The 26,375-nt window shown below is 42.5% G+C and overlaps 2 protein-coding genes across 2 annotated transcripts; one reads left to right on the forward strand and one right to left on the reverse strand.

Annotated features, from left to right (window-relative positions):
* The first annotated feature begins 1,879 nt into the window (after window positions 1-1,879).
* Window positions 1,880-22,188, forward strand: cilp2 (cartilage intermediate layer protein 2). Its single transcript, XM_069680625.1, has 10 exons — window positions 1,880-1,943; window positions 9,118-9,195; window positions 10,237-10,506; window positions 10,677-10,859; window positions 12,048-12,203; window positions 12,291-12,608; window positions 13,011-13,119; window positions 13,595-13,752; window positions 16,053-18,475; window positions 18,553-22,188. Exons 1-9 carry the CDS (start codon window positions 1,880-1,882, stop codon window positions 18,461-18,463), a joined length of 3,747 nt encoding a protein of 1,248 aa, XP_069536726.1. The 3' UTR covers window positions 18,464-18,475; window positions 18,553-22,188.
* A 118-nt stretch (window positions 22,189-22,306) lies between these two features.
* LOC138607516 (Rieske domain-containing protein) lies at window positions 22,307-26,245 on the reverse strand. The gene is made up of 3 exons (XM_069680139.1): window positions 25,637-26,245; window positions 25,224-25,339; window positions 22,307-24,494 (listed from the first exon to the last, which is right to left on the reverse strand). The coding sequence occupies exons 1-3, from the start codon at window positions 25,824-25,826 to the stop codon at window positions 24,396-24,398; spliced, it is 405 nt and encodes a 134-aa protein (XP_069536240.1). The 5' UTR covers window positions 25,827-26,245; the 3' UTR covers window positions 22,307-24,395.
* Between the last annotated feature and the right edge of the window lie 130 nt (window positions 26,246-26,375).

The raw sequence follows: 26,375 nt of genomic DNA on the forward strand, positions 1-26,375 counted from the left end.
CCACCAACACAAGTTTGCTTTAAGGACAATGTTGCTGCATCCTGGGTTTAGTGCTGCATACAATTCTGATTAGTTGAAAGAAATATAACACAAAAATAAAGTGTTTTTACTCTCCTTAATGGGAAATGTAATCACGTGAATACTGTATCAATTCAACACTGTAAAACAGTCCAAAGTAAAAGTCCTACATTCTTAAACCTACACAAGAAAGTACAGCAGACATATGAAGTAACAGTAGTAACAGTATTGTAAATGTTTAGATTGTTTATACCGATGCAACAAAGTGTGAGCAGCATTTTACTTTTGCATCAGGTGGAGGTGGAACTAGTTTAACTATACTTATACCGAGTTCAGTCGGAGATAAATCTGACAAGTCATGAGATGATTTATAGAAGAGGAAAGTTCTGCGACATAAATGTTTAGTTGTTAAGTTGTTTGGTGAAATAATGGTTATTTAAATGAAACCATCTGAGAGTTTCAGAGGGAAAATGTCACTTTGCTGGGCCTGCTTCAAACTCATTGACATCTGAATTGTGACATGGAGCCTTAACTAGGCATTGTTCTTTTGCTTCATGAGCCAAAAGGTTTGGGAAGCAATTTGAATACTTAACAATAAGTGGTATGCTCAAATTGTATCTAAGTACCTCACGTTGGTAAAACTTCTTGTAACCAAACTTTCTAAGGCATTAAATAATAAACTTCTGGACTTATTTCCTTAATTGTCCCATCAACCTTCATCAAGATGGAAACAATCATTCAGTGAGACTTAAAAACATTCTTTCAAAAGTTGCTTTATTTGTAACCTCAAGGGATAAGTGAAAGACGTGAACGCAACCTAACATGTTTAATTTACATAGATTTGGGAAAGAGAGAAGTGCCGTTGCTAAATAGCAACAATTGAAATGCTGCAAATGAGCCAGGGTACATTGCACCTCATAAGCACGTCTTGTGTCTGAGCTCGGAGTTTTTCCTGAATGGCATGCCATATGACGCCACTTCCAGTCTTTGGCAGAGCATCGCCCCCGCAATCAGTGACTCTTAGAAAGTTACAAAACTGAACCAGAAGTCGAACCACAGGCAGAGCCGCATCTGGCACTGTCCTGTGTCTGGTTGCGGGACAGATAAAAAAAACTGTGAGACAGAGAAAGACAGAGGGGGGAGGGGGGGGGTTAATGAAGGACTCAAATTTTACAGAATGACCCAGAATAAACAAAAAGTGATATTTAAAACCATTTCCCATATTTTGAATGTTAAAAAAGCCACAGCAAATCAAATATAGTGAAAAATTAGGCATAAAATAAGCACCCAAACTACTGCATGCTTTATGTATTCGCACAGACACACCTGCTCTCTGGATAAAAACATTACAAATGGAAGAAAAATGAAATACTGTTGCAGAAAAAGTCACAACCTTTGAGCTCTTTCTTGGATGTACAGGAAAACACCTTTCCATTTTCAGCAACAGCACACACTCTCTCCCTCCCTCTCTCTTTCTCTCTCTCCCAGAGTCTCTCTCTCTCTCTCTCTCTCTCTCTCTCTACCCCCACCATACCCTCACCTTTTTTTGGAAGATGATACGGGGGACCCAGATGTTACATTTCACTGGCCAATGGTGAGCAGAGAGGGGCTGGATTGGTGTGCACTCCCAATGCCCCTTCTTTTAAAAACGGCTCAGGCTCCCGGTCTCCAACTCAGCAACTCAACCCACATGAGAAGGAGCAGCAGCTCTGCCCCGCTCCGCCAGCAGCATCACACACCTGAGACACAGAGGCGGCTACTTTTTAAGCTAAAAGAAACTTTTTTTTTCTGTTTAAAATTTATGTTAATTTGTGTAGAAGAGAGAGAAACAACGAGCATCTGCAGTTGAGGGTGAGGGACCATGTTGGGATTAACAAAGGTGGCACTCCTGCTGTCATTCCTGGCTTCAGTGGCTCTGGGCCAAGGTAAGTGAGACTGAAAATTCACTATCGCTATCTTGAAGTGTACTCCACTAGAGCACATCCACAGAAAGTCATATAAATATAGAGTTTCCATCAAAATAAAACCTGTAAGACAGCCAAGTTTGAGATTAATGTTGTTTAAAGTTGCCACAATTCTTCATCTTGTCGTTATTAGTAATCAAACAGTGTCAGAGCAGGAGGCCAAACACATGTGCACAGAGCTGCAGAGTTTTCTATGTTGACGACATTTCCCCCGAGGACGTCAGAGCAGCACGACTCTGAGGGGGGAAAGTCTGGCTGGTGAGCTCATGTGATAATGTTGTGTGTGTTTTTAAAGACCACCACAGTACGTAATCTCCAATGGTACATTTCAGCACCAGGCTAATCTGCAACACGTGGTGATAAAGGAGGAGGACGATATCATTTACAGTGAAAACTCTTCATTTGGTGCCCATGCGGTGTAGAGTAATGATAGAAACGGGTCTGTTGATGACAGGATAAGTGTTGCTGGCGACACGAAGAATCCGGTGGGACGCTCTTTTATTCATAATGACAAACTGCAGAACGGTAGCTGCCACTATCAGCGAGCAGAAGGCCTGCTCTTTAGAAAAATGCAACATAGGCGAGTGCTGACTTTTAATATGTCCCAAAGAACCAATTTTTACTCAGTTTTTTAACACTAATTTCTCTCTTCAATTCACACTTTCTACTTTGTCGTAATGTCAGCTACACATGGACACAATGACACTTTGAACCCCACCCTATTTTCCTCTTATCATCTCAAGCTCTTTTTCTCCTAATGACAGCAGCAGTAGCCCCCTCTCCAAAGCTGTCACTTTGTGTCCGCCTCACAGCTGCTCCCCATTAACAGAAGCTGGCAGTCCATAAAAGCAAGCGACAGTAAATACACCTTAATAGTCTCCATATCTTGTTGGACTTTGAGGCCGCAGAGTCGTAAACGTCTCGCCGAGGCTCGGTGCCATTTACTGATGAGTTTATCAAAGACACTTTGGTGGACGCGAGAAGGAGCTGAATGTAAAAACGGTGATTCAGACTGACTCACACTGAGCTGAAAAGTGTGCCACAGCTGCAACTGAATGCTGACCTTAAAACGGATTGTAAAATTTTACACTCTGTGCCGAGCTCTTTGCGCATTACATCCCCATCTTGCAGTAAGGTGGTGCATTTTTGTCCTCATTTCACCCTGAAGCGCGGTGCCAGCGGTCCTTAAAGATATAAACCCAGTCACCTTGGAAACAAGAAGCAATAATCACAAACCGAGAGGCCCATTTTCCCACCTGCTGCGCTTGTGCTCGGCTAAATGAGTGAATGGAATAAAAGCAGGGGTAGCGAGCACAGGTAAAATGACTTTACCGTGCGCTTTCCCCCCGTCAAATTGGCCACCATGTCACTCTTTCCTCTCTACTTTTTGATGGCTGTCTCATTGAGCCCACCGCTCAAGTGACGCCTGTATGTCTCCATCCTTCTGTTTGTCTTCATCTACTCACTTATTATTTCCAACCTGTCTCCCTCAGGTATTTCTTCACACACCCTACTTTGCCTTTCCGCACCTTTTTCCTCTCAGCCGTACACGATCAAACGCTCTCTCTTCGCCTTGTTCTCTGTCACTCTCTCCATACACCTCAGAGAGTGCGGATTTACGAGCTGTTTTCCTATTTGAAGGCGGCAGCTGTTGCTGAATGCTCACTGTAAGTCAGAGGGGAACGCTGCCGCATTACCAACACAAGTCCTGCTTTCAGCTTCACTGTACAGTTACTGTATTCAGCCCTGTTTAACCCACCAGAGGGTTTAAAGTCGCCGTTTCAATTCTCATGTTGCGTAATTGTCAGGCAAAGCTAAATGTGTGTGTGTGTGTGAGCAGCTGGAGGGCTCCTTCTCCAGATGCTGACCACTGTCTGCTCCAAACACAGAGCTGTCTGGCCAGCTGACTTTAATGACTGAGACGGGGATTACTATGAATCAAATGAAAATGCACAAATTCCCATTAATCACAGCCTCCAAACCGTATCCCGTATTTCATTTCTGCTGTTTATTTATGTACGCATGCACATGTGCGTGTGCCAACATAATATTTATTGCACGACTAATCTTCTGCTTTCAATCGAGCTATTTCCAGCTTGCGGGCTCTGTACCTGTGCACAGGTGCGGAGGTTCATCTGAGGACTTCCACATATTTTTCATGCTGAAATTTGACGCTGCCTCGTTGTTGTTTGAGTAGCATACCTGAGAACACAAAGCCTTTTAAATCCCGAAATCATGTGGTTTATTTGCATCATTAGTTAATGTCAGGGACATAATTGCTGTTTAGAACTTAGAATGAGCCGCAGATGTTCAAGGAATCAGACTTGGATTTTTAATAATAAGGAACCTGGGGTAAACCAGAGAGATAGACGCAGAGAGGAAAAGCAGACTAGCCTGCAACACACACCTCAGCTAAGAGACTAGCCAAACACATAAACAAGTTCCATCTGACATGGCACACGGATAATCACACACACAAGCCCACACATGCCTACACTGAATTTATGCTTGGAATACCTGTTTTCAGTAAATTCAAACAGGACTACACTTAATCAACAAATACCGAACAGCCTTGTTTTCTTCGCTCGCTTATCTTTGCCCAAAAGTTTACATAACGCAGGGACGGTGGGTGTTTTCACATCTTCTTCTTCTTGTAAGGACCTCAAATATTATAAACTGGATCCAGAGCCGTCTCTCTGCCAACATACATCTGGCACAACCAAGGCTCTCTAATCTGCCTCGAACCATTCTGGGTGCAACTTCATAAAGTCCAGTATTTTCCCCCCATCTTCCTCTCTTCAGAGGCTTTTTATAAGACTCCGGCGAAGTCAGAAAACTTCTGCGCAGAACTCGAAGCCGAGGGAGGCCGTGCTTTGCAGTGGCACCGGTGATTATTATTAGAGATTTTGCCTTTGTGTTGCTTGGCTACAAGTGAACCTGCGGTAAATCAGAAGGAACCGCTGTGACGTTTGTCGTTAACTCCAAAGATAGTGCTCTAAAATAAGAATCGCAGTTGTCACAACAGACTCAGAGAGGATACAGGAGACAATGGCTGCAGTGTGGGATGAACCGTAAGCTAGCAGCTATGTTTCAGGCATGTTACTGACATATGAGGCATTCAGGTGCTTGCCACATAGCTATATGAGGAACCAAAACCCTAACTACAACTACACACTATATTGGTGCAACTATAACGTATCTTGTTGCTTGTCCATGGTTTATGAGGTCACAGTGAGGGAGGTTTATAATAACCGTCACATGCGGGGGGTCATGTCAAAGGTGAAACTGGAAGAGATGAGTGATAGATCTTTATATGCATTCCATGACAGTGACTGTGAGAAGTTTAAAAAAAGTCGTTTGAGCATGAAACCAAACACACTCATTCTAAACTCTTTTTAAAGGAAGAATATTTCAGGAAGTGCCCAAAAGAACATCGTCTGTTATAACCTGTTCAAGTGAAGTTCTTTAAGTACAAGTTATGACAAGTAAGAGAGGTAGTAATGTGACGTTGTTAAAGAGCGACTAAAGTCCGCAGAGGCACAAGGTCGAAGTGGATGGATGGGTCATCATTGGACTTCGACACACAGCTCTTTGTTTCCCATTTCTAACAGGCACATGTCACTAAAACCACACACGCTCCATGACCACATGTTCGCCATGATGACAGAGTTTCCAGGAGGAAATTTGATTTTTTATATTTACAGTTTTGTAAATGGTAAATGGACTGTACTTATACAGCGCTTTTCTAGTTTCCAACCACTCAAAGCTGCTTTTACACTTCATGTCACATTCACCCATTCACCCTCACATTTACACAATGATGGCAAACCCTAAGCGCCAATGTCCAGTCAGGATCCATGCACAATAACGCTTCAGAATCTTGCCCAAGGACACTTTAACATGTGACCGTAACAGTCAGGGAATCGAACCCCCAACCTTCTGATTTACCCCTTTTCCACCAAGGCAGTTTCAGGGCCGGTTCGGGCCCGCTGCTCTAGCGCGAACCATTTTTTGTGTTTGGAGTGAGAATGAACCGGCTCTCGGCCAGGAAAACAGGCTCCAGAGGGGCCTACCTCTTTGCTGGTCTAGAACCACAAACCGCTTACGTCAGGGGCGAGGGGCGGAGTTGCTGTGACCAAAGAGACAACCCAAAAGAGAGTGTCCGTTTTTTTACATTCAGCTACACAAAGCAAGGAAGGTTATGGATACAAAAGCGAAGCAGTGGTCGGCCGAGGAGACAAGCTGCCTCCTTGCAGTTTGGTGCTCGGTGACAGACCGGTGAGACGACCGACTCCACCACTGAGCCACAGCCGCCCAATGTTATGCTCTTAATTAAATAAAAAAAATATCTGTCCAAGTCCAGGCCCCCTAAGACGATTCAAAAAAATGGTGCCACTATTGGAGGGACAACATAATTTCTTTGCTGATACCTAAATCGTCAATCATTGCTGAAAAGTGAAAAACACTACATCCAAACCAGGATTCTAACCAGGAACCTTTCAGCTGTGAGGAGACAGCATTAACCACTGCACCATTGTGCAGCCCTCACCCAAACTTAACCTAGTTATTTGCTTTTGCCTAAACCTAACCAAACAGAATATTTACCTTTTACCAGGAAAAGTCACGGTTGTAAAGACATTCATGTCACCAAAAAACACAAAAACGCAGACAGAGCCAGTGAACAAGAACAAACATACACTGAACCAGCGGAGCGTCTCAGGCCGGATTTTTGTTGCACCAAAGCGGAAATCATAAGTTCTAACCTTGCTCCCCCTGGCATGAAAAACGTGTGTTACTTTCTCCTTGATGAGGTAAATTTCCTCACATACCAGCCATATGAAGCAGCAACCCCATAAAACCTCCCAGCTTTTAAAATTCATAAAGTGTTAACAAACCAGTTAAAGGCACAAAAAGCTCTGTGAGTCCGCCGCAGGACCCGGGCCAGTTTCTATCTGCCATAGCTGAGGTCACTACCCCAACGTTCGCCTTCTGCTCGAGTTAATCTGAGTTTCCTCTTTTAACTTTTTAAAACCATTAGACACCTCGTAAAACCCCAAACTAAGAATCATTCGCTATTTAGCTTTCATTTGCAAACATCTTGAAATGATAATCAGGAGTGGACTGCTGCAGCTGTGAATTCCCTTTGTTTAGGTGTGAGCGAGAAATGAAAACTTTGCGAAAAAAAAAGAAGCTTTATAATTTCTTGGAAATAAATGGTTGCACTTCATAGTCGGGAAGGTGATTAATTGGCCACAAGTTTGGAATTTAAATGTAATTAAATGAAGGAAAGGGGTTGTTTGTGTCCAGTCAACATATGCTTCCCCTCAGAAAACCTTTCCATCGAGTTAACATCAGAGCACGCAGATTGTAAACGCTGTGACTAAGTGTTAAGTCAACAGATATGTTCTGACCAGTGGCAGCAAACTCTTTTAAAATGCAACCAGCCTCAGAATTCAGGCGGAGGGTGGAAAAACTATTCGATTTTGATTTACTAAACCAAACCTGCAAGCGAGAGCCACATCTGCCCGGCAGATCAGTGTGAAAGCATTTGCTTCTGTTTATCCAGCGATTCCAGTGTATCAGAGAGACAAAGCCTATGTGGAAACCTATCAGTGCTTTTTGAAAGCCAGGGGCACAATAAAGCATCGCGGAGGTCAGCTGACTGTCTGTATTTGACCCTGAAACTTATGTAATACATTTTTGGGCCAGTCTATCTTTGGTCTATTGAGCTACTACCCCTCTTTGTTAAATCTATCAAAAAATGTTAAGGGCTGAGAAGAAATGTGCTGGCAGGACAAGAAAGACTCGAAGCGAGCCGTAAAACCAGTGTGGACTGGGATTGATACTGGCCTCTGTGCTGGGACTGTCTGCTCGTAAAATCAGCAGCGTCTCTACGAAAGTGCTAAGTGTTTGCACATATCGCACACGCACACACGCACACACGCTGACGTTTCATAAGCCGGTCTTTGTTTCGTTCGCGCGCCCGTGACGTTTATGTTTTCCGTGCAGCCTGAGTGAAACTGAGATGAAATGTCAAGCAAACAACTGACGTTTGAAAACATAAAAAATTAATTTCTAGGAGAGTGAATCATAAACTTCAAAGCACAAAGGGAAACATGTCGGGGAGCCAAATTTACAACGAATGCAGGGTTGAATTCCTCCTCTAATAAGGCAACATATGCTTCCATTGTATCATCACACATGCATACAAATGATGTAAGAATGACGCGGTGATACAGGCATGTGTGTATATCATAGTCATATCATTAATATAAAGAGAGAAATCTGCACATGTGTATCCGTGTGTGTGTGTACGCTCTGCAAGAGGTGATGGAGCAAGTTTACGTGACGTTTTCTGGCTCGGCTGCCGCCTAACAGATGACTCGGCACGCACTGATTTGTCACAGCTGGAGCTTGATTAGCGTCCTCAGCAGCGGCTGCTTGTTGATAGATCAGGAGGAGAGGGGAGGACAGGGGGAGGACAAGCTGGGAGGAGGAGGAGGAGGAGGAGGAGGGGGGAGGCAATAAGCTGTAAGATGAAAAGATAGAAGATAGAGCACAGGGGGAAGATGATGAATGGAGAGGATGTTCCACAGTTTGGATGAAGAGTAAGGTGCCGCCAAAGTAAGAGGAGCAGCAGTGGGAAAAATCTACATAAAGGAGCAGATAGAGAAAGATAGAGTAGAGGGGAAGTAGAATGAGAAAGAAGTATGGGATGGAAGTATATATATTGGATAGATGAAATCTTGCAAGAAAGAAAGGGCACAAAAGCTTATAATTTTCGCCCTTTTTAGTAGCCCCAGAAGTCTAGTGATGGTTTCAGCACATAAAGAGGACAGAAGGCCTGCGGCTTATGAATAAAAGGAAAAATGGAGGGAATAAAAAGTAGAGGGCATAGGGGAGGCATGTAATAAGAAGAGACGTTATGCCTTGGAGAAAGAACTGTGTGAGTGTCTGAGAGTGTGTCCACATGGTGTGCATGTGCATACAGATGAGAGTATGTTGCTTCTACATCACGTACTATGTTGTTATATTAAAAGAAGTAAAACTCTAAAGCTTCGGAGGAAATAAGGAGAGAAATGAATCTGAATTGTCTTTGTGCTTCATACTCAGATGTCTTTCTTCCGTTTTGCAGGATTTGTGAGGACCAGGAGTCAGGCAGACAGAAGCAGGAGAGCGGCCCTCAACTCCTTCGCCGACATGCAGTCAACAGGTACTGAATCCATCAGCGGTGATGTGCAGAGCAGAGCGCATGGCATGGGTGTTTAAAACTGTGAAAGTTGAAGGGGAGGTGCTGAGTGAGAGACATGAGGAAAGGATGGACCGTGCGAGATGAAAGACATGGGTGTACACCAGTGTTCTAAAAACAACAGGATATTCTTAATTAAAGTTTGAGCCGCTGATTTGTATCACTTATTGCAGCTGTCAGCAGCTGGAGCCGCTGCAGCTGCTCCTATCTCCCTCACATCTAAACACACAGAGACATATAACGCATACCATGAGATTCATTGAGACTCAATTTATTTATTCATTTTTTTCTACCTATTCTGAGATTTTATCGCACGGTTTGATAGCAGTTTCAGGGAATCAGCATCCTGTGTGCTGTGATACAAACAGCTAATTATAATTCTCCTCTCCTGTGGCTTCTGCACACACTTTAGTGTCTTGTCAGCTTGCGTTTGACAAGAAGAGGTCCCACATTTCTAACTTGTACAAAAGTGCACCAGCATTTGTTTGTATCAGGTTGTTGACTAGCTCTTCCGATCACTTCAGTGCACCCTGCAGCCCTGCTAAGAACCTTATTTATTAGAGTAATTCCTTACACTGTAAACAAATCAGTTTGTTGCTAATCCATTATCTTGTTTTTAATCCGTCAAATATCTCCTGAGGAAATGCTCAGACTTCAAAACACGTATCAGACTAAAGATCTAGACAATATGACTCATCACTGAGGCCAGGAGGCCTGGAAAGAACCTGGACATTGCACAGCTCCCCGGGGCGCATGAAGTCAGTTTTTAAATGGTGGTAGCAGACCTCCTCTTAAACTTTGTAACCCATCCCTGCAGTTTTCCTGCCTCCTGCTTTTTCTTGGTACTGACCCATGTCTCCCCTCCATGTAAGACCAGCTCCTTCCCCCCAAACCCCCTCCCTTATTCCTGGATCCAAAGCTGAATTGTTTTCTTTCTGTCTGACTTTCCCCTCATTGTAACCTTCTATTCTTTGGTGTCCATTTCTCCCATCAATGTGCTTTCAGGCCTGACGGAGTGGACGTCTTGGTTCAACATCGACCATCCTGGAGGGAATGGAGACTACGAGCGCCTGGAGGCGATCCGTTTCTATTACAGGGAGAGAGTCTGTGCGCGGCCCATGGCCATGGAGGCTCGCACTACAGACTGGGTGGCGGCGTCAGACACGGGGGAAGTGGTCCACTCCAGCCTGGAGAAGGGCTTCTGGTGCATCAACAAGGAACAGCCCCACGGACGCATATGCTCCAACTATCATGTCCGCTTTCAGTGTCCCCCAGGTAGCTCTTACGAGTGCAGCTCAGGGCTGTACAAGCTGTTACTTCATGGATATTAGCCTAACGTGCATGAACACATACATACGCGTGCATGTAAGAACTGGCTAGATTTGTTATGTCCTGTTCCTGTCCTTGTTGGATGTCACACTCTGTCCTTCACTATGTGTGTTTAGTGCAGAGCTACTGGACTGACTGGAGTGAGTGGGGTCCCTGCTCCACCACAGTTTGTGACGACGTAGGCATCCAGGTCCGCCAGAGGAAATGTGTGAACACCCAGCCCATGCCTCTCCTGTTGGTGCCCGCGTGTCAGGGCCACCATTCAGAAAGGAGGGAGTGCTCCAACCCTCCATGTACAGGTGAGATTCACAAGCACCCACCTTGTGCCAGAACTCTAAGTAACACAATGTATTGTGATTGCATGGGACATAACCAGTTGGTGGGCCAGGTGACCATCCTTCAAACAAAAGACAAAGGTTCAAGGTCCCATGTTGAGCTCCTAACTGGTAATCTCCCATCCGTAGGTGAGGGACAATATTTTTGAATTGGAAGAGTTCTGGTTACCTTTTTTGTCTGTTTGTAGTCTGTTCAAGTCTCAGTGATAATGAGCAATCCTGGTTGAGTGGCAATTTGGTTTTATGCGCGAAAACAGTCAATGTGGAGAGCAAAAGAGATGGAATGCATTGGTCTGAATCCAATGTCTGAGCTCATCAGCTATTGTTTGACAAAGAATAACCCTCCAATGTAATGAAGATATCCGTTTAGAGATTAGCTTTAGACTTGTCACTCAACTCCAAGTGCATTTTCACATCTGGAGTTACTGGTCAGAATCAAAACAATGGTTAGCAACAAAAGAAGAGGTCTTGGCTATCACCCTCAGAGGCTTACTGGTTGTCAGACAAAAGCCGGTGGGTTCTGAGAATTCCTCGCTGGTGATTAACAGCATAGTTGTCAGCTCAGCTGTGGTACACAGTATAATACTTAAAGTCCGCTACAAGACTGTGAAAGCAACAGAAACAAAGTGATAACTCTGCAAAGTGTTGGCTGCTGAGTGCCTACCCTCACAACAGTGCTTGTATGACCTAGTTTTGTATTGTTGTGTTGTTTTGTAACACATAACAGCTTTGGCCATTGTCAGAAAAAATCTATTGAATCAAATTGTCCTGTGTACAATTGGCACAGCTAAGGTTGTTCCAATTGTACAGTAGTTCTGGTATTGATTCATTGATAATGAGTCTATGTGCCATTTTCTGCTGTGTGGTTTCAGGCAGCATCAGCCTCATGCCGAAGTTCTGCAAACTGAACCTTGTATCCATCAGTACAAGAGTTCTTGATTGAGCTACATGTAATCAGCAATCTTTTAATTACAGCTATATAAACAGCTTCGTTAATTTTCCGCCCACAATATTGTATAATTGGTCCGCTTAACAAGTCACAGTTGGTGATGCACTCTGTATTGACATGCGAATTATTCACTATATATTAAAAGCCATGCATCAGTTGTTGGATACTATACTTATAATATTCCTGTCCCTCTGTGTGATCAGCCAAGTGGGGTCTCTGGGGTCGGTGGGGAACGTGTTCAGTGACCTGTGGTGGAGGTCGCAGGATACGACGGAGGACCTGTGTGAGAACATCAGTGACAGTTCAGTGCTCTGGACGACCTGTTGATATACAGAAGTGTGGGAAGGGTATATGCCCAGGTAAGCTGAGTCTAAGCTGAAAAATCTTTCTTTATGTTCATGTCTTCATCAGTGCATTTTAACGTTGCTCTCTCTTTCTCCCTGCAGCCAAATGTCAGCGCGTGTGCGACGAGGGCCGGCCCAGCGAGGACTGCAGCAGGTGTGTGTGTCAGGGCCACGTGCTGCACGGAGAAGTCCACAGTGTGACTAATGTGCCAGTGGCAGGAGCGTGGGTGGCACTGGCCAGCCAGCCTAAGGTGATCCGAGCCCGTACGGATGCCAAAGGTCAGTTCAGGCTGCCAGGAGTGTGCTCCTCCACCTCCACCTTGTTCTCCATCAGGAAGGAGAAGTTTGCCCCGATCACTGTGTCCACCTTCAGTAACACCACAGGGATCTCTTGGGTACACGGTATCCTTAAATCAGCTGGTGAGTGCTAATAAGAAAAAACTTTAAGACACTTTCTTTCTTAGAAGAGTTATCACAGTTTTCGTGATCTCATTATCATTCCACAGCGCCAGTAAATCCTCCAATCTCCAATTCTCAGACTGTAAGAAACAGGAGATTGATAAAACTAAAACATAAACAGTCTGGCCCATTGTAAGACTTTACACCGTTTGGACCACTTTCATACTCTGTTGCATGGAGACCAAATTTAATAGGCCTGTGCTCCTTCTGAAAGAGTAATTCTCCCAACAATCATTTTTCATAAGTCCAGAGACCAATGTGAGGATAAAGTTAAATGTCTGACTGAGTTTTATGAGGTCTAAAAACTCTGCAGCATACAGAAACAACAGTCACAGAAAAGTTTGCTCCTTTCCGTTTCCACAGAAAAGCCGTACATCGTGAAGCACCCGGAGAACAAAGTGCGATATGAGGGGGGGCGGGTGCTGTTGTGCTGCAAGGCAACTGGATCGCCAGCACCTGACAAATACTACTGGTGAGAAGAAAAAATTACACTATAACATATAGAAAAAGCTGACATCAAAATGTTCACTTGCAGTATATCAAGATAATGGAACATTTTTGGACCTCTGTTTTGGTCTCCATCCACTCCTGATAAATAATTTTCCATTGCTTCGAAATACTCCACTTTGTTCACCAGTTAATACCCTACAGCTCTCTAATATTTGGTGCCTGGCCCTGGTGGCATACATCAAGTTTTTAAAAAGCTTTTTTACTACCATCATCTGGCTGCTTTGGCTGAAGTACAGTGCTGATGCGAGCAGTGAGACTGAACCAAAACAGTAAAGTTGCAGGCATAAAAACAAAAGAGATTAGCAGAGAGATACTGAGTCACTCTGTAGAGTTGAGGGGAGCTGCAGAAAAAGGGGACATCACTCCACTGGTACAACCAACCCCTTTCCCTTTACACTTCATCATTTGATTGTTTTTTAATATTTCCATATTTCAAGGTACCACAATGGGACTCTGCTGGACAGGAAGGTGTACAAGTATGAAGAGGACCTCGTACTGCGGGACCTGAAGCTGGAGCAGTCAGGGCAGTACTACTGCAAAACCAGCAGCCCAGCAGGCAGCATCAAGTCTTCTCCCGCCCTCCTCACTGTGATTGGTATGTTTAGTGTTCGATCTATTACCTCGTATCTTTGGATTGAGATGTTTCCACTTTGACATAAAGCCACATTGGCTATCCCATCATTAGGTATAGAAGGTAACAGGGGGCTGAAAGCTGATCCCAGGTGATATTGAGATTAAGTTGGGTACAACCTGGACAAGTCCAGTAAATCACAGGGCTGACACATAGTCACATAGTAAATGATGCTGTTTGTTGGATAGTTATAATTATATGTGCTGCTGTGTGTGTTTGGCCATGTTTAAGACACTAAGCCGTGGTAGTAAAATGTGAAACTCCCAAATGTTGAGTAGAAAACAATACAGTTTCTATTTGCTTGGTTTGATCTTAACCAAGTTTTTTCTCAACAAACTTAGAGGAACATGGGAGTGTTAACCTCCCAAATGTTGAGAAAAACAAAACACAGTAGACCAACAAAAGTGTTTATTTTTTTAGTTTGGTTTGCTCTAAGGTTGTTCTTCACCTAGTTTTTTTTTCTCAACAAACTTGGAGCAAAGTAAAGTGTTGAACTCCCAATGTCATAGAGAGAAAAAGTCTGCTGAAAGGTTTCTTCTTACAATCATGAAGACACACAAAAAAAACTCCCTTAGTCAATGGCGCAGTGATGTAATGTAAGCTGTAATTCATCATCATCAGCATGTAGAAAAACTAATTCACAGTGATAACATCAAGCTGCACTCAGGGATTATAGCTCAGAATGGCTGCTATCCCAGTGCATTTGACAATGACTTATTAAGTCAAAGTTTTATACAGGTTTAAGCAAAACCACCGACAAAAAGCAAACAACCACAACTCATTCAAGTGTATAATGAGCTGCTGCCTCAGACATTGAAAACACACTTTATGAGGAATGTCAGCATTAAGCTCAAACTAAGTCATCCATGAGACATGGGCATGCATTTAGAGGATTCAAACAAAACCACAGTGTCCTACTACTGAAAGATGGAGAAAAGCCAGTAAAGAGGCTGTCATTAGGGAAAAAAACATGAGGCGCAAAGAAAATAGGAATATAAAAAATATCAGGGCTCACATAATCTGGCTGGACTTGGAGCAGTAAGTTTTTATTATGTTTACATTGGTTGAAGTTCCAGCTTTCTAAACTGGGATTCTTTATCGTCTGAGATGGCTCTGGACACTGTAAAACCTCAAACCCAATTTCTCCAGAACACCCAGTATTGAGGTGAAATCCAAGTTTGTCAATAAATCCTGTTTCTTTACTCTTGCAGTCCGACAAGTATGCTTTTCCACATCCGCGTGGGAGGACGACGCACTGCTAATATCCTTCAGGAGCTTGTTAGCCAAGAGACATATTAACAAACTGGGTTTTTCATGGAAGAGTGCTAAAGCAATCTATCCCAAGTCACATACCAATCTCTGCACTCCAAAAGTAATTATGACTGGAGACACTGCGTGTGTATGACAACACCTGGGCCTAAAAGCAGAATGAAAAATTGCCCTAATTCTTTAACCAAGCATTGTTTCTTCTTACATTTGTCAATATGCAGAAATGTAATTTCTTTTCCGACTTAATGTGTTCACCACAGTTCATGCCGGTGACAAAAGTAACATAATTTGTAATCAAGAGAAATTAAAACCCCTGTTGGTAAAGCCATCAGCAATAGGCTATAATAATTATATTTAATAAACACTGTAATTCTCATGTGTGTTATTATTGAGTAACTTGGGAGATGGTGATACTTGCCTTTAAGCTCACCCATGATATCATGCACATAAAATTATTCTGCCCATTACATCTGGATGGTTGGTAAATAAATATTCTCTATATACTCTTCAACTTTATTTAATTTCATTTTTATGCACATTTTACGGCCAACTTGGCCACTCACAAGTACTCAGAGGCCATGCAGACATTGTGTGTGTGCACTGATAAATTATGTGTGTGTGTTTGCATCCATGTGTGAAAGAGAGGCATAAATAATATTTTTTATGATTCTGCTTGCAAGTTCCAATGTATTCACTCTACACTTGTTCTGTTCCACTCATGCATTGATTTACAACTACCCAACTCCTGATGACTGCAGAATAAAAATGTGATACATTTGACAGGCTTTCAAGAAGAAGTAGGGTATATCAGAGAAAGTGTTTCTGCAACAGTTGCGCCTTTAACCTGAAAAGTCTGTGTCAAAATAACTCTTCATTGTTATTTTTTTGCACTAGGAAAAAGTTTTTCATGTTTTGTGTATATCAGAGGACTATTTTTTTCTTTAATATGTAACATGTCAACACTAGTTTAATGTAATCTATCTTCTAATTCACAGCTAAAGGAACACCAGCATGCAATTCCACCCCTGAGATGTACCTCATCAGACTGCCGATGGACTGTGTTCAACCCGGGACAGTCTCCAAGTACTACAATGCTGGCCGCTGCCCACACAACAAATGTGCTGGCTCCCTAGACTTTGACATGCGCTGCAGAGATGGAGATGGGTATTGCTGTGGGGTCCAAAATATGGAAAGTCGTACCATTGACTGTGGGCGCTACAGCCTCCCTATCCGGGCTGTGACAGAGTGCGGCTGTCAGAAGTGTTTGCAGCCAACTGTACTGGTTCGTGGCAGAGTCGTCACAGCTGACAATAATGAACCTCTGCGTTTTGGGCACATCTACATTGGTAAAGAGAGGGTGGGCACCACTGGATACCAAGGAAGTTTCACCTTAAAAATAACTCCTGACACACAGAGATTAGTGGTAAATTTTGTTGACCCCACTGAAAAGTTTCTCGACACTCCGAAGGTGTTCATCTTTGATAAGAAAGGCGGTTCTATCTACCATGATGTAAAGGTAATGAGAAAGCAGAAACCAATTGATATCAATGCAGGTGAAACCAACTCTATAACCCTGGGTGAAATGAAAGGGGAAGATCCCATTGGTCAGCTGGTAATTCCTCCCAACTCTTTCCATAAGGACAATGGAGAAATCTATGAGGGAACTGTTAAAGCCAGCGTCACATTCATTGATCCAAGAAATATCACCACAGCAGCTGCAACCCCTGGCGATCTCAACTTTGTGGATGATGAGGGTGATATGCTTCCTTTGAGGACCTATGGCATGTTCTCTGTGGACTTCAGAGATGAGAGCAACAAGGATGTACTTGGAGCTGGAGCTGTTCAAGTCCTTCTGGACACACAGCACGTCAAAATGCAAGAGCACATTCCCAAAATGAAGCTGTGGTCTCTAAACCCAGACACAGGTGTTTGGGAAGAGGAGAGCGACTTCTCCTACACCACAACAACCACTGGTGGTCATGGACGGAGCAAGCGAGAGGAGCGCACATTTCTCATCGGCAACATGGAGATCAGAGAACGTCGGCTATTCAATTTAGATGTGCCTGAAAACAGACGCTGCTACGTCAAAGTCCGTGCCTACATGAGTGACAAGTTCCTACCTAGTGAACAGCTAGAGGGTGTTGTGATAAGCTTGATAAACTTGGAGCCCAAACCTGGCTTTTCCTCCAATCCCAGGGCATGGGGACGCTTTGACAGTGTCATAACTGGATCCAACGGGGCCTGCTTACCAGCTTTTTGTGATGCCCAAAGGCCTGATGCTTATACAGCTTATGTGACAGCAATGATGGGTGGGGAAGAACTGGAGGCTGCTCCTTCCTCTCCCAAGATGAATCCAAACATCATTGGAGTCTCTCAACCATATCTAGATAAAATAGACTACCAGCGCTCTGATCACGAGGATCCAGCTCTGAAGAAAACAGCCTTCAGAATCAACTTGGCAAAACCTAACCAAAATAATCTTGATGAGACCAATGGGCCAATATATCCGTATCAGAATTTAATAGGTTGTGAAAATGCACCTGTTGATGCAAATCATTTCAGATTCTTCAGAGTGGAAAAGGATAAGTATGAATACAATGTTGTTCCCTTTGAGGAAAATGATTTGACGACCTGGACAGGGGACTACCTCTCCTGGTGGCCCAATCCCCAGGAGTTCAGAGCTTGCTTCATTAAGGTCAGGATTCAAGGACAGAAGGAAGTGATGGTCAGGTCAAGGAATTTTGGAGGATCACACAAGGAAACAACAGGCAAACTTTATGGCATAAGAGACATTCGCAGCACCCGGGACATGCGAGAGGCTAACACCTCAGCTGCCTGTGTAGAGTTCAAATGCAGTGGCATGTTGTTTGATCAAGCTGAGGTTGACAGATCCCTAATATCAGTCCTCCCACAGGGGAACTGTCGCAAGATTGCCACCAACAGTCTCCTTCAAGAGTATCTCATCAAACATCCACCAGTAGCTCAAAACAACGATTCCCATGCATTCACAATGCTAGCCCCTGTTGACCCTTTGGGACACAACTATGGCATCTACACAGTCACAGACCAGAATCCCAGAGTGGCCAAGGAAATTGCTATAGGCCGCTGCTTTGATGGCACCTCTGATGGTTTCTCCAGGGAGATGAAGTCAGACTCTGGAGTGGCGCTGACATTCAGCTGCCCAGAGAGGAAAATTAGCAGAGAAAGCCTTTTCCAACGTTTGCAGACTAACCCAGGTCAGACACTATCTCAGATGGCAAGGGACATGCGAGAATCGGAGGGTCTGCAGGTGCAGAGATCATCCACCCGGGTGGTGGCCTATCCTTCAGAGCAGCGGACCGAGAGTCGCAGAGTCAGCTCTACAACAAGAAGAAGAATGTCTATGCGCACACAGCAACGCCAATAGATGTGCCAAAAGGTAGGCTTGGATAATATAATTTGATGTGTCTTTACATTGGCAGAATTATTTATGTGTTCTTTGCTTTTCATTCCTAGGTCTTCAGTCAAGACTGATATGATGACATCAGGTTGAGGAAGTAAGGTTGCCCATCTGTTGATGAGTGTGAACTCCCTCCTATGGAACCCCCAAAACCGAGGCAGAAAGCATTTTCAGAAGATATTCATTAGACTTTTACTTACTTGAAGGGTTTGGTATACACTTTTTCTTCCTCCTAAAAGACATGCATCACTTGTTCTGACAAATGCAAGGCATTTTTTTTAAAATTAGCTTTGGTCCATTTTTTTCAAGGAATATACTCAATTGATGTTTGAGAATGGGACTTTTATAGTATTCATTTGTGGCATTCGACATTGGGTGTTTTCGCTGACGTCTCTCAACACTTGAATTGAAACCAAACCTCCAAAAACTGTAAATATTACGCCAGTCCTCAGAACACTTCGTAATTGGCCTATGCTTTCCACTGAACTTCTCTTTAAGATCATAAAGGAACCAACTTGAAATCCTTGTTGTTAGTACAGTAGACACTGAGCCCTTTTACAAACTGGGAAACTCTCTCAAACTGGGAAATTCTCTCCACCAAGGTGATGCACAATCAAAAGAGACATGGTAGGTGCAGTGGGGGGAGGCATGCCACCCAGGGAACAGAGGATGTTTTCAGTCATGCTTGTTTAAGTTTTTCTTTAACATGCCACATTGCCAACTGTGATTCAACCGCATGTCCTTCTACACCTACTTAAATGTGCAAGACCAAAACCTTCGCCAAGACAAGCATGGATCTCACGAGTAGGAACGGGTAGTCTAAATGGAAAACAGTAATGGTATATATGAGGTATGACTTTTGTCCACTTCACATTCCAACTTAGCATCACCAAGCAGAATGTTACTCAAAATTATATTTTCCCAAATATCTTACTTCCAAGAAACCATTACAGAGACTCTTTTTTATTGTTGGGTATTGTTTTTGGGAGCGGCCTTTGTATCTAAAAGTGCAATAACTTTGTAATTTAACTTAAGAATTCTTAAAGAAGCATGTAAGAAAATTATAAAAGTACATTACACGGTGCTGCTGGTGAATGAAGCAAGAACTCCTTCTGTACCTGTGGCAGTAAGTGTGGTTAAGATGTTTCTACAAGATCTTGAATAGGACTCATTTTGAGTTATTTTTAGCAAATAATTTAACTGCTCTGTAATCATTTTTCAATTCTCTGAGCTGCGTAGAATCTATAAAACCTCTTTGTACTTTGCTGCATGACTGTGTTGATTTTACAATGTGTACACCATAGTAATCCTTTCAACTCCAGAGAGCAATCTTGTTAGTGGACATTCTCAGTGGACCATTAACCACTGCATGATGAGGAGACACAAGAACTTAATGGCATAATTTCAGGAATCTTTTTGTGAGAATATTATACATATCTTAAAATATACCTTTAAATATGTGGCATGTTCTTTATTGCCCTTGGCAAAAGAAAGAAGCTTCACTTGCTGATAAAAGCTCCAGACTTGTTTATCTGCAAAATAGGCACTTGCAGACCCATGGGAGAAGCTTTTCAAGCTGAACTAATCCAAAACCAAATGAGGGAGACCATGGAGGAAACAGTGGAGGCTGACAAGTAAATATAAGCCTTCTGTTAATAAGAAAATAAATTACATATTCTCTAGAGAACTAAAAAGTTTTACCCCAACTTTAACAAACAGCCAAACATACAAAGGTAGTAATCAACCATATACTGTGCCCAAGAGTATTATGGTGAAACATATTTACTATCAAAATGGCACCCAGCCATCTGTACAGTTAACTCAAAATGGGTTTTCAGCTCAGTCCATTTAAACCTTATTACATTTTTATTCCTAATGCGCTCCAGACTTATTGTTTGTGTGCTTTAAATGGTGTGAAGCGTATGTAGAAATGAAAACCAGAGATTGTAACTCAGCACTCATATTTGTGCCCACTTTGAAACAACAATCTCTTTCCAATATGCACTTGGAGCAGAACACACTCAAAAGTTTCAAAACAGAGTAATGTGGGTTGACAACACAATGAACCTTCACCGTTTTCACTGAACTCTCTAATCACAGGCCTGTCGGCCATCCGCAACAGAATATTCCGGATCTCCAGATGAAAACAAACATCACCCTGCAGCAGATGTAGCATCCACCCTATAAGAAAGATGATGATTGAATCCAGGTGTGGGAAGAGATAAGTCCTATAAAAATGCAATGGTGTGTGAGGTCAGCTGAGGAGGCCCGACAGCTGTAGAGCAACTGGAGGAAATGTTAGACCAAAGACTTCAAGAGGCAGAGGAGAGGAGGGGATTATCTAGTGATGGATTTAATCATTTTTGGGGTTCTGTTTGGTGAAGGGGAAAAAAAGGAAAGGAAAATATTAGTGGTCTTTGGCCTCACAGTCAATCACTTAGAAAACATCAAGCTTCAAAAGTGGTTGCACATGGAAGAATGCAGGTTTTAGGGGAGAATGCTTTGACAGGAGAATTGGCTTATTCATGAGGAGAAGCCATCAGAGGAGTTTGAAGGACAAGGTAACAATAATAGGCTGAGTAAGCCATTATGTAAGGCATTGCATGGGAAAGTAAGCTGGGCTCTCGCAGCAGTTTCTTTGTCTTCTGGGGAACTTCAAAAGAGATTAAACATGCACTGCAATGTTTGCTTTAATGACTTATGCAAAAAAAGTTTCTCAAGTCTTTAGTCCAAGTCTGAATGCAACAGATAAAATACGTGGCAAAGACTTGTTTTAATGAAAATAAAATCTAATCAGGAATAGCAGAGGAACTAGTAATAGTTTAATTTTACATTCAGTGGTAATATCACAAAAATGGCTGAATAGAGTTTAATGTATTTTTGTTCAATAAATAGTTCGACTTTTTGGGAATATAGCCTGTTGCTTTCTTGCTGAGAATTACATGAGCAGATCGATGGCACTCGAATTTCTGTGCATTAAACCTGAAGCCAGCCTCTTAGCTTAGCTTAGCATAAAGACTGGAAAGAAAGAGCTTGTCAGGGTCTTCTGGAAACCCGGCTAGGAGCATGGTAGCTTCTCAGTGACGGTTCTGACATATAACCCCATGTAAAACCAAAACTTGTTATTTTCATCATTCTTAGAACTGAGCTAAGGTAACCTTGGGCTCACTGTACTGCAACTTCATATCTACCACACAGAAATAAGTGAACAATATATTATTGTTAAGGTTGTTGCCATGCTGAAGTTCTTAGCAATTGGTACTTTAATACTCTTAGACCTACTAAATAAACACAGGCGCGTGTAATGCCAACTGTCCCTGTTTAACTTTTGAACTGAGAGGTACATGACTTTAAATCTACCAGAAACCACCAATTTATTAGGAACTTAGGCACGAATAGATTTATCCCTTTTCTGTTCTGTACAGTCCAGCTGGTCTGAAGGAGGTCATATTTATTCGAAAGTTATCCTCAAACCTTTTCTCACCTTTCTAGAATACACAGAGTGATGTTTCTTTGCCACATTGCTTCAGGACACCACTCGAGTTCTAGTGAAAGAATTACATCAATTAAATCCTGACAATTGTCTGTAAACACTTAACTATTGCATGGTGATGCTGATTGCTTCTCTCTGAATATTTGTCTGTGTAAATTGTGTATTGTACGAAATCTACTATTATTGTAGGAACAAGAAACTGTAAATAAATGATTTTGTGTAAACTTCTTGATTCATGTTCATTTCTGAGTTTTGTAACATGTAACAAACACTGTAAAATATTTTCTATTTAAAAATAATAAAATGCCCCACTCTCATTAAGATACAATAATTTAATATGTGAATTAACGATGTAGGAATATGTCACAACAATAAATACAGATCACAAAAAGCAAAGCAATGGCAGCTTACCACGAATAATGAATGCAGGCCAGTTAGACATTTCAAATAACAAACCAATAACTGAACGCATTATAATTATAAAAGCATTTTAAAATAAATGTAAGGAAGAACACATGACAGGAATGTTTGATGTTATGTTAAGATATAAAAGTGTGAATGTTTGCTTTGACTTTTCCAACGACACAAAATAGCAGCATCTCCACTGTGTGTACCCATCACCCTCCAGGTGATGAGTTATAACGCACACAGCAAGAGCTCCCGTGGACATGAGACATTTTTAGCCAGTAGAATTATTATTGTAATAAAGTTGCACAACAGGGGGCACAGCGGGGAGGAAAATGAGAGCGTTGAGCCACACTGTCACTGACACCCTCACAACCAGGCTGTGTGCCTCTGCCAGAAAGTGGAGCTGACAGAAAATATAGTGAGTGACTGCTCTCACCGCTAAGGAATAAAGAAAACACACCCGCATCAGTGCACACACGCATAAAAGTAGAAAAACACATTTTTCTTCAGTCAATGGTGCATTTAAGGTCGTGAACCTTCCTCCGGCGCCTCACTAACTGTTTTTTTTTTTAGTCCCATTGCGTCAGTAGCAGACAAACCTGTCTGTGCTCAGGCCAGGAATGGAGGGAAACGCTGATGGAGACGTCTTAATGCCGGGACTGCCACCAATCGTAATTGCGGTGCCCTTCATGTGTGTTCTGAGCTGGAACTGTATTTGGGTGAAAAAACAGTCCAGAAAGACGAATTCTGAAAGGGCTTTTCTGTTGCCTGACATCACTGGAATAGAGGTCTCCAAAGGCTGTAACTCAACAAGGATGACTGTTTGTCCGCAGACTTTACAGTTTGAGGCCGTACTGAAAACATGGACAGATTATTACTGAACATGAGACCATTTCATTTAGTTAGTTATTAGCCACTGAGAGAAGATTTCATTACAGTACTTCTATTACATGATTACACGTTCTCCCCTGAAAATGAATGAAAGGATTTTACTCATGAAGGTTTATTGCATATTCTTATTCACTGGCAGTTAGTTTGGAGCTCAAATATACCTCAATTGATAATTAGCAAACGTGTTTAAAAGAGATTATAATCTTCTTTTTTTAACCATTTGCATTGCATTTACATATCACTAGATTAATACTGCATTTTGCATATATTGCAATGACTCCTAATGCCTCCAACATGACTCAGAATACAAAGGCCTCGTTTCTGGCTGCATGTTAATTCATCCCCTCATTTCAGTTGTGGTTTGATGTTTTCAACTAATCCTTTTGTATTTAAATTTCAGATAACATTTGGGAGGATTTTCTGTGACTCAAAATTGATATTACTTTCCTGTAAGTGCGTTTATGAAAGCCAATAGAAGGGCAGGAAAAAAGTCTGAGAATTGAGCTGAAAAGTAATGAAAAATTTTCAGATTGGGTTTGGCGTCTAGCGGCTTTAAACAAACTTTTCATTGCTATTGCAAATGTGACTGCTCACATAATCTAATATGTAATATAATATGTCATTCAGCAGTATTTCCACCACAAACACCAATATTATCTTCTTCAGGAATCCTTAAAAATAATCATTGGGAAAATTTGCTTTCATTCTGCCAATAGTTAAATCTCGTGGTTAGTTCAATAACCTCTGCAGAGAAAAATAAAAATGCGTAGAGTGAAAACATAGTGTTTTTATGTTGCACATTTGCTCCTGTCTAGTGTGTTATCAATGTCAGAGTCTACAGCACTCCATGTTCGGTGTCTGAGATGAGTCTGTACCTGGAAAGCCCGCAAGAAAAACTCTGAAACAATTTAATGATGTCATGTCTTCTCCGGACAATCCTCCTGATATCTTCCTGAGTTCACAGAAATCAAAGTGGAAACGGTCTGTGAAAATGACTGATAAGGCTCAGGAATGTTTCAGATGGCTTGGGTTTGTGGAACAAGTCTTAAAAATAGCCTGAGTGGGCTCACGGTGGGCTGAGGGATGAAGCAGTCACACTGAGGTTGTTCAGCTCTTCTGATCCGCAGGAATAGGCTGTAAGGAAAGACGGCTGGGGTGTTTCACGTACACATTGCCATCCTCCAGCTTGACTTCATACACGTGTTGCTGTAAAGGTGAAAAGAAAAGGATACAAACAGATAAGTGCTGGAATGAACACACTTTCACGAGCTAATGTGGTATAAGTAAGAAGTCACACAGCACCTTAATGTGCCAAGTACAAGTAAGCTTGCAGTTAATGTCAGTTATAAATAGTTAAAATATAGCAAACCCCTCTCAGTGACTTCAATAACATTAGAATAGTTGTTGGTGCATTGCTTATATTTCTTGATAGTTAACCTTAAGAGACACAAGAGTTTATAAAAAATGATTAATGGAAAACAGGATGACATGTTTATTGAAAGTCAAGCTCTTGTTTAGACTGTTCATTGGCGCATGTATCCAAACAAGAGAAAAGGGGAGCGATGTTTGAAAGAATAATAGGGGGAACATGATCTTAACTTGGACAATGAGCCTTGATTTCTCATGCCATGTCAGTCAGTGGAATGTCCAACATCTGATAGCAGTGGGTGATTTATTCACAAAACTGCAAATGTTCACATCAACTCCCATGTGCAGGCAGCAAGTGAACCCTCTGCCATCTGGATATACAATTAAGTTTTCATATGATCTGAAGGTTGATATTAAATCATGATACATGAGCTTCTTTTGAGGAGTCGTCTTAGTAATGTTTTATACTGCATGCAATGTCTCTACACTTTGCACAAAATATTTTGACCTGTTGTGCTGACAAAATAAAAGTCTTGTGATACAACATGGATATACTTTACCACTGACCTGTAAGCCGGTCCCTGACTTCCCAGTTCTGAGGTCAAAGTCGTAGTCGTGCCAGGGGCAGAAGACCTGCAGGACCCCATCAGCTTCCTCGATGTCTCCCTCACACAGGGGGCCGCCTGGGAGACAGGAAATAGTTCATCTCATATTCTCTCTAAGCAAATTATTATTACTGTGTTCCTTCTAGGGAAATGTGAACATGTGAAACTGATAAATAACTGATGTTTCTTTAGGCAGGAAAGAAAAATAAGATTCTTGTGTTAGAGCAGGAGTAAAAGGATGAGTCGCAGCACATTCTACAGTAAAATTCTAATATTATTTACCGTTTATGGGAAGAAAAAAAAAGGTGCATTATTGTGTTTTGATTCATCTAAAAGATTGGTCTAAGCGAGTATAAATTTACGTAGAGGCTTTACCGGAATGTGAACAGCGAGCATCCATGGCGAAAAACTCCCCCTTCACGTAGAAGAGGCAGACATCAGAGTCGCAGCCGAGGGAGGAGTACATCAGTCGGCAGCGCTGCTTGGAGAGCCCCGCGGCCGGGCCTATGAGTCTCCATGAAGCCCCGTCCGTGGTTCCCTCTTCATCTCCGGAGCCAGAAGCCATAAAGACCGGCGATATGAGCTGGTTTTCTAATTTGCGCAACTACAGGGCTGCTTTTTTCCGCCGGTGAAAATGGATTTGGCAGCTCTCGCTGTGAAAATATTCCATATTAACCAGCAGGCCGACTGGTACGAGCACGACGGTCAGCCGTGCGGGCTGAGCTGCCTCCATCCGGGCTGCAGCCTGCCAGCCAGCCGAGACACCGTCACGCCGAGCAGCGAGCTGAAGCTGCAGTCGATTTGAGCTACGCGTGATAAAAAATGTTGTCACAGATAATAAATGAGGGGTACATTTAATCCTCACAAACACAGAGATTGTATTATGCTATTGCGTTAGCGATTTCCAATATGTTTTTATAGCTGCTGTAAATATAAAATAAATCCCCAAAGCTCAAGCAGCAGCCAGAACAAGCCTGTAAACAATGTCCCGTTACAATTTGAACCGTAGCAGCTAGCGTACTGGAGCTGCTGCGCATCATTTATAGCCTCCATAATATGAACGGACCCAGACAACAACTTCCTGTTCCTTACCGTTTTGATTAGGGTCAGTCCG

This window comes from Semicossyphus pulcher, unplaced genomic scaffold (genome assembly GCF_022749685.1).
Source record: "Semicossyphus pulcher isolate SPU_LCO1_2020_fin unplaced genomic scaffold, fSemPul1.0.p SCAF_4, whole genome shotgun sequence".
Classification (NCBI taxonomy): domain Eukaryota; kingdom Metazoa; phylum Chordata; class Actinopteri; order Labriformes; family Labridae; genus Semicossyphus; species Semicossyphus pulcher.

What these genes read in the sequence shown, in the direction of transcription:
- cilp2 (XM_069680625.1), top strand. Translation starts at nt 1,880, where the DNA reads ATGTTGGGATTAACAAAGGTGGCACTCCTGCTGTCATTCCTGGCTTCA. An exon ending in CGCCGACATGCAGTCAACAG is followed by an intron (nt 9,196 to 10,236) that starts GTACTGAATCCA and finishes ATGTGCTTTCAG; the next exon opens with GCCTGACGGAGTGGACGTCT. An exon ending in CTCCAACCCTCCATGTACAG is followed by an intron (nt 10,860 to 12,047) that starts GTGAGATTCACA and finishes CTGTGTGATCAG; the next exon opens with CCAAGTGGGGTCTCTGGGGT.
- LOC138607516 (XM_069680139.1), bottom strand. Translation starts at nt 25,826, where the DNA reads ATGGCTTCTGGCTCCGGAGATGAAGAGGGAACCACGGACGGGGCTTCA. An exon ending in TGCTCGCTGTTCACATTCCG is followed by an intron (nt 25,340 to 25,636) that starts GTAAAGCCTCTA and finishes CCTGTCTCCCAG; the next exon opens with GCGGCCCCCTGTGTGAGGGA. An exon ending in AGTCAGGGACCGGCTTACAG is followed by an intron (nt 24,495 to 25,223) that starts GTCAGTGGTAAA and finishes TCACCTTTACAG; the next exon opens with CAACACGTGTATGAAGTCAA.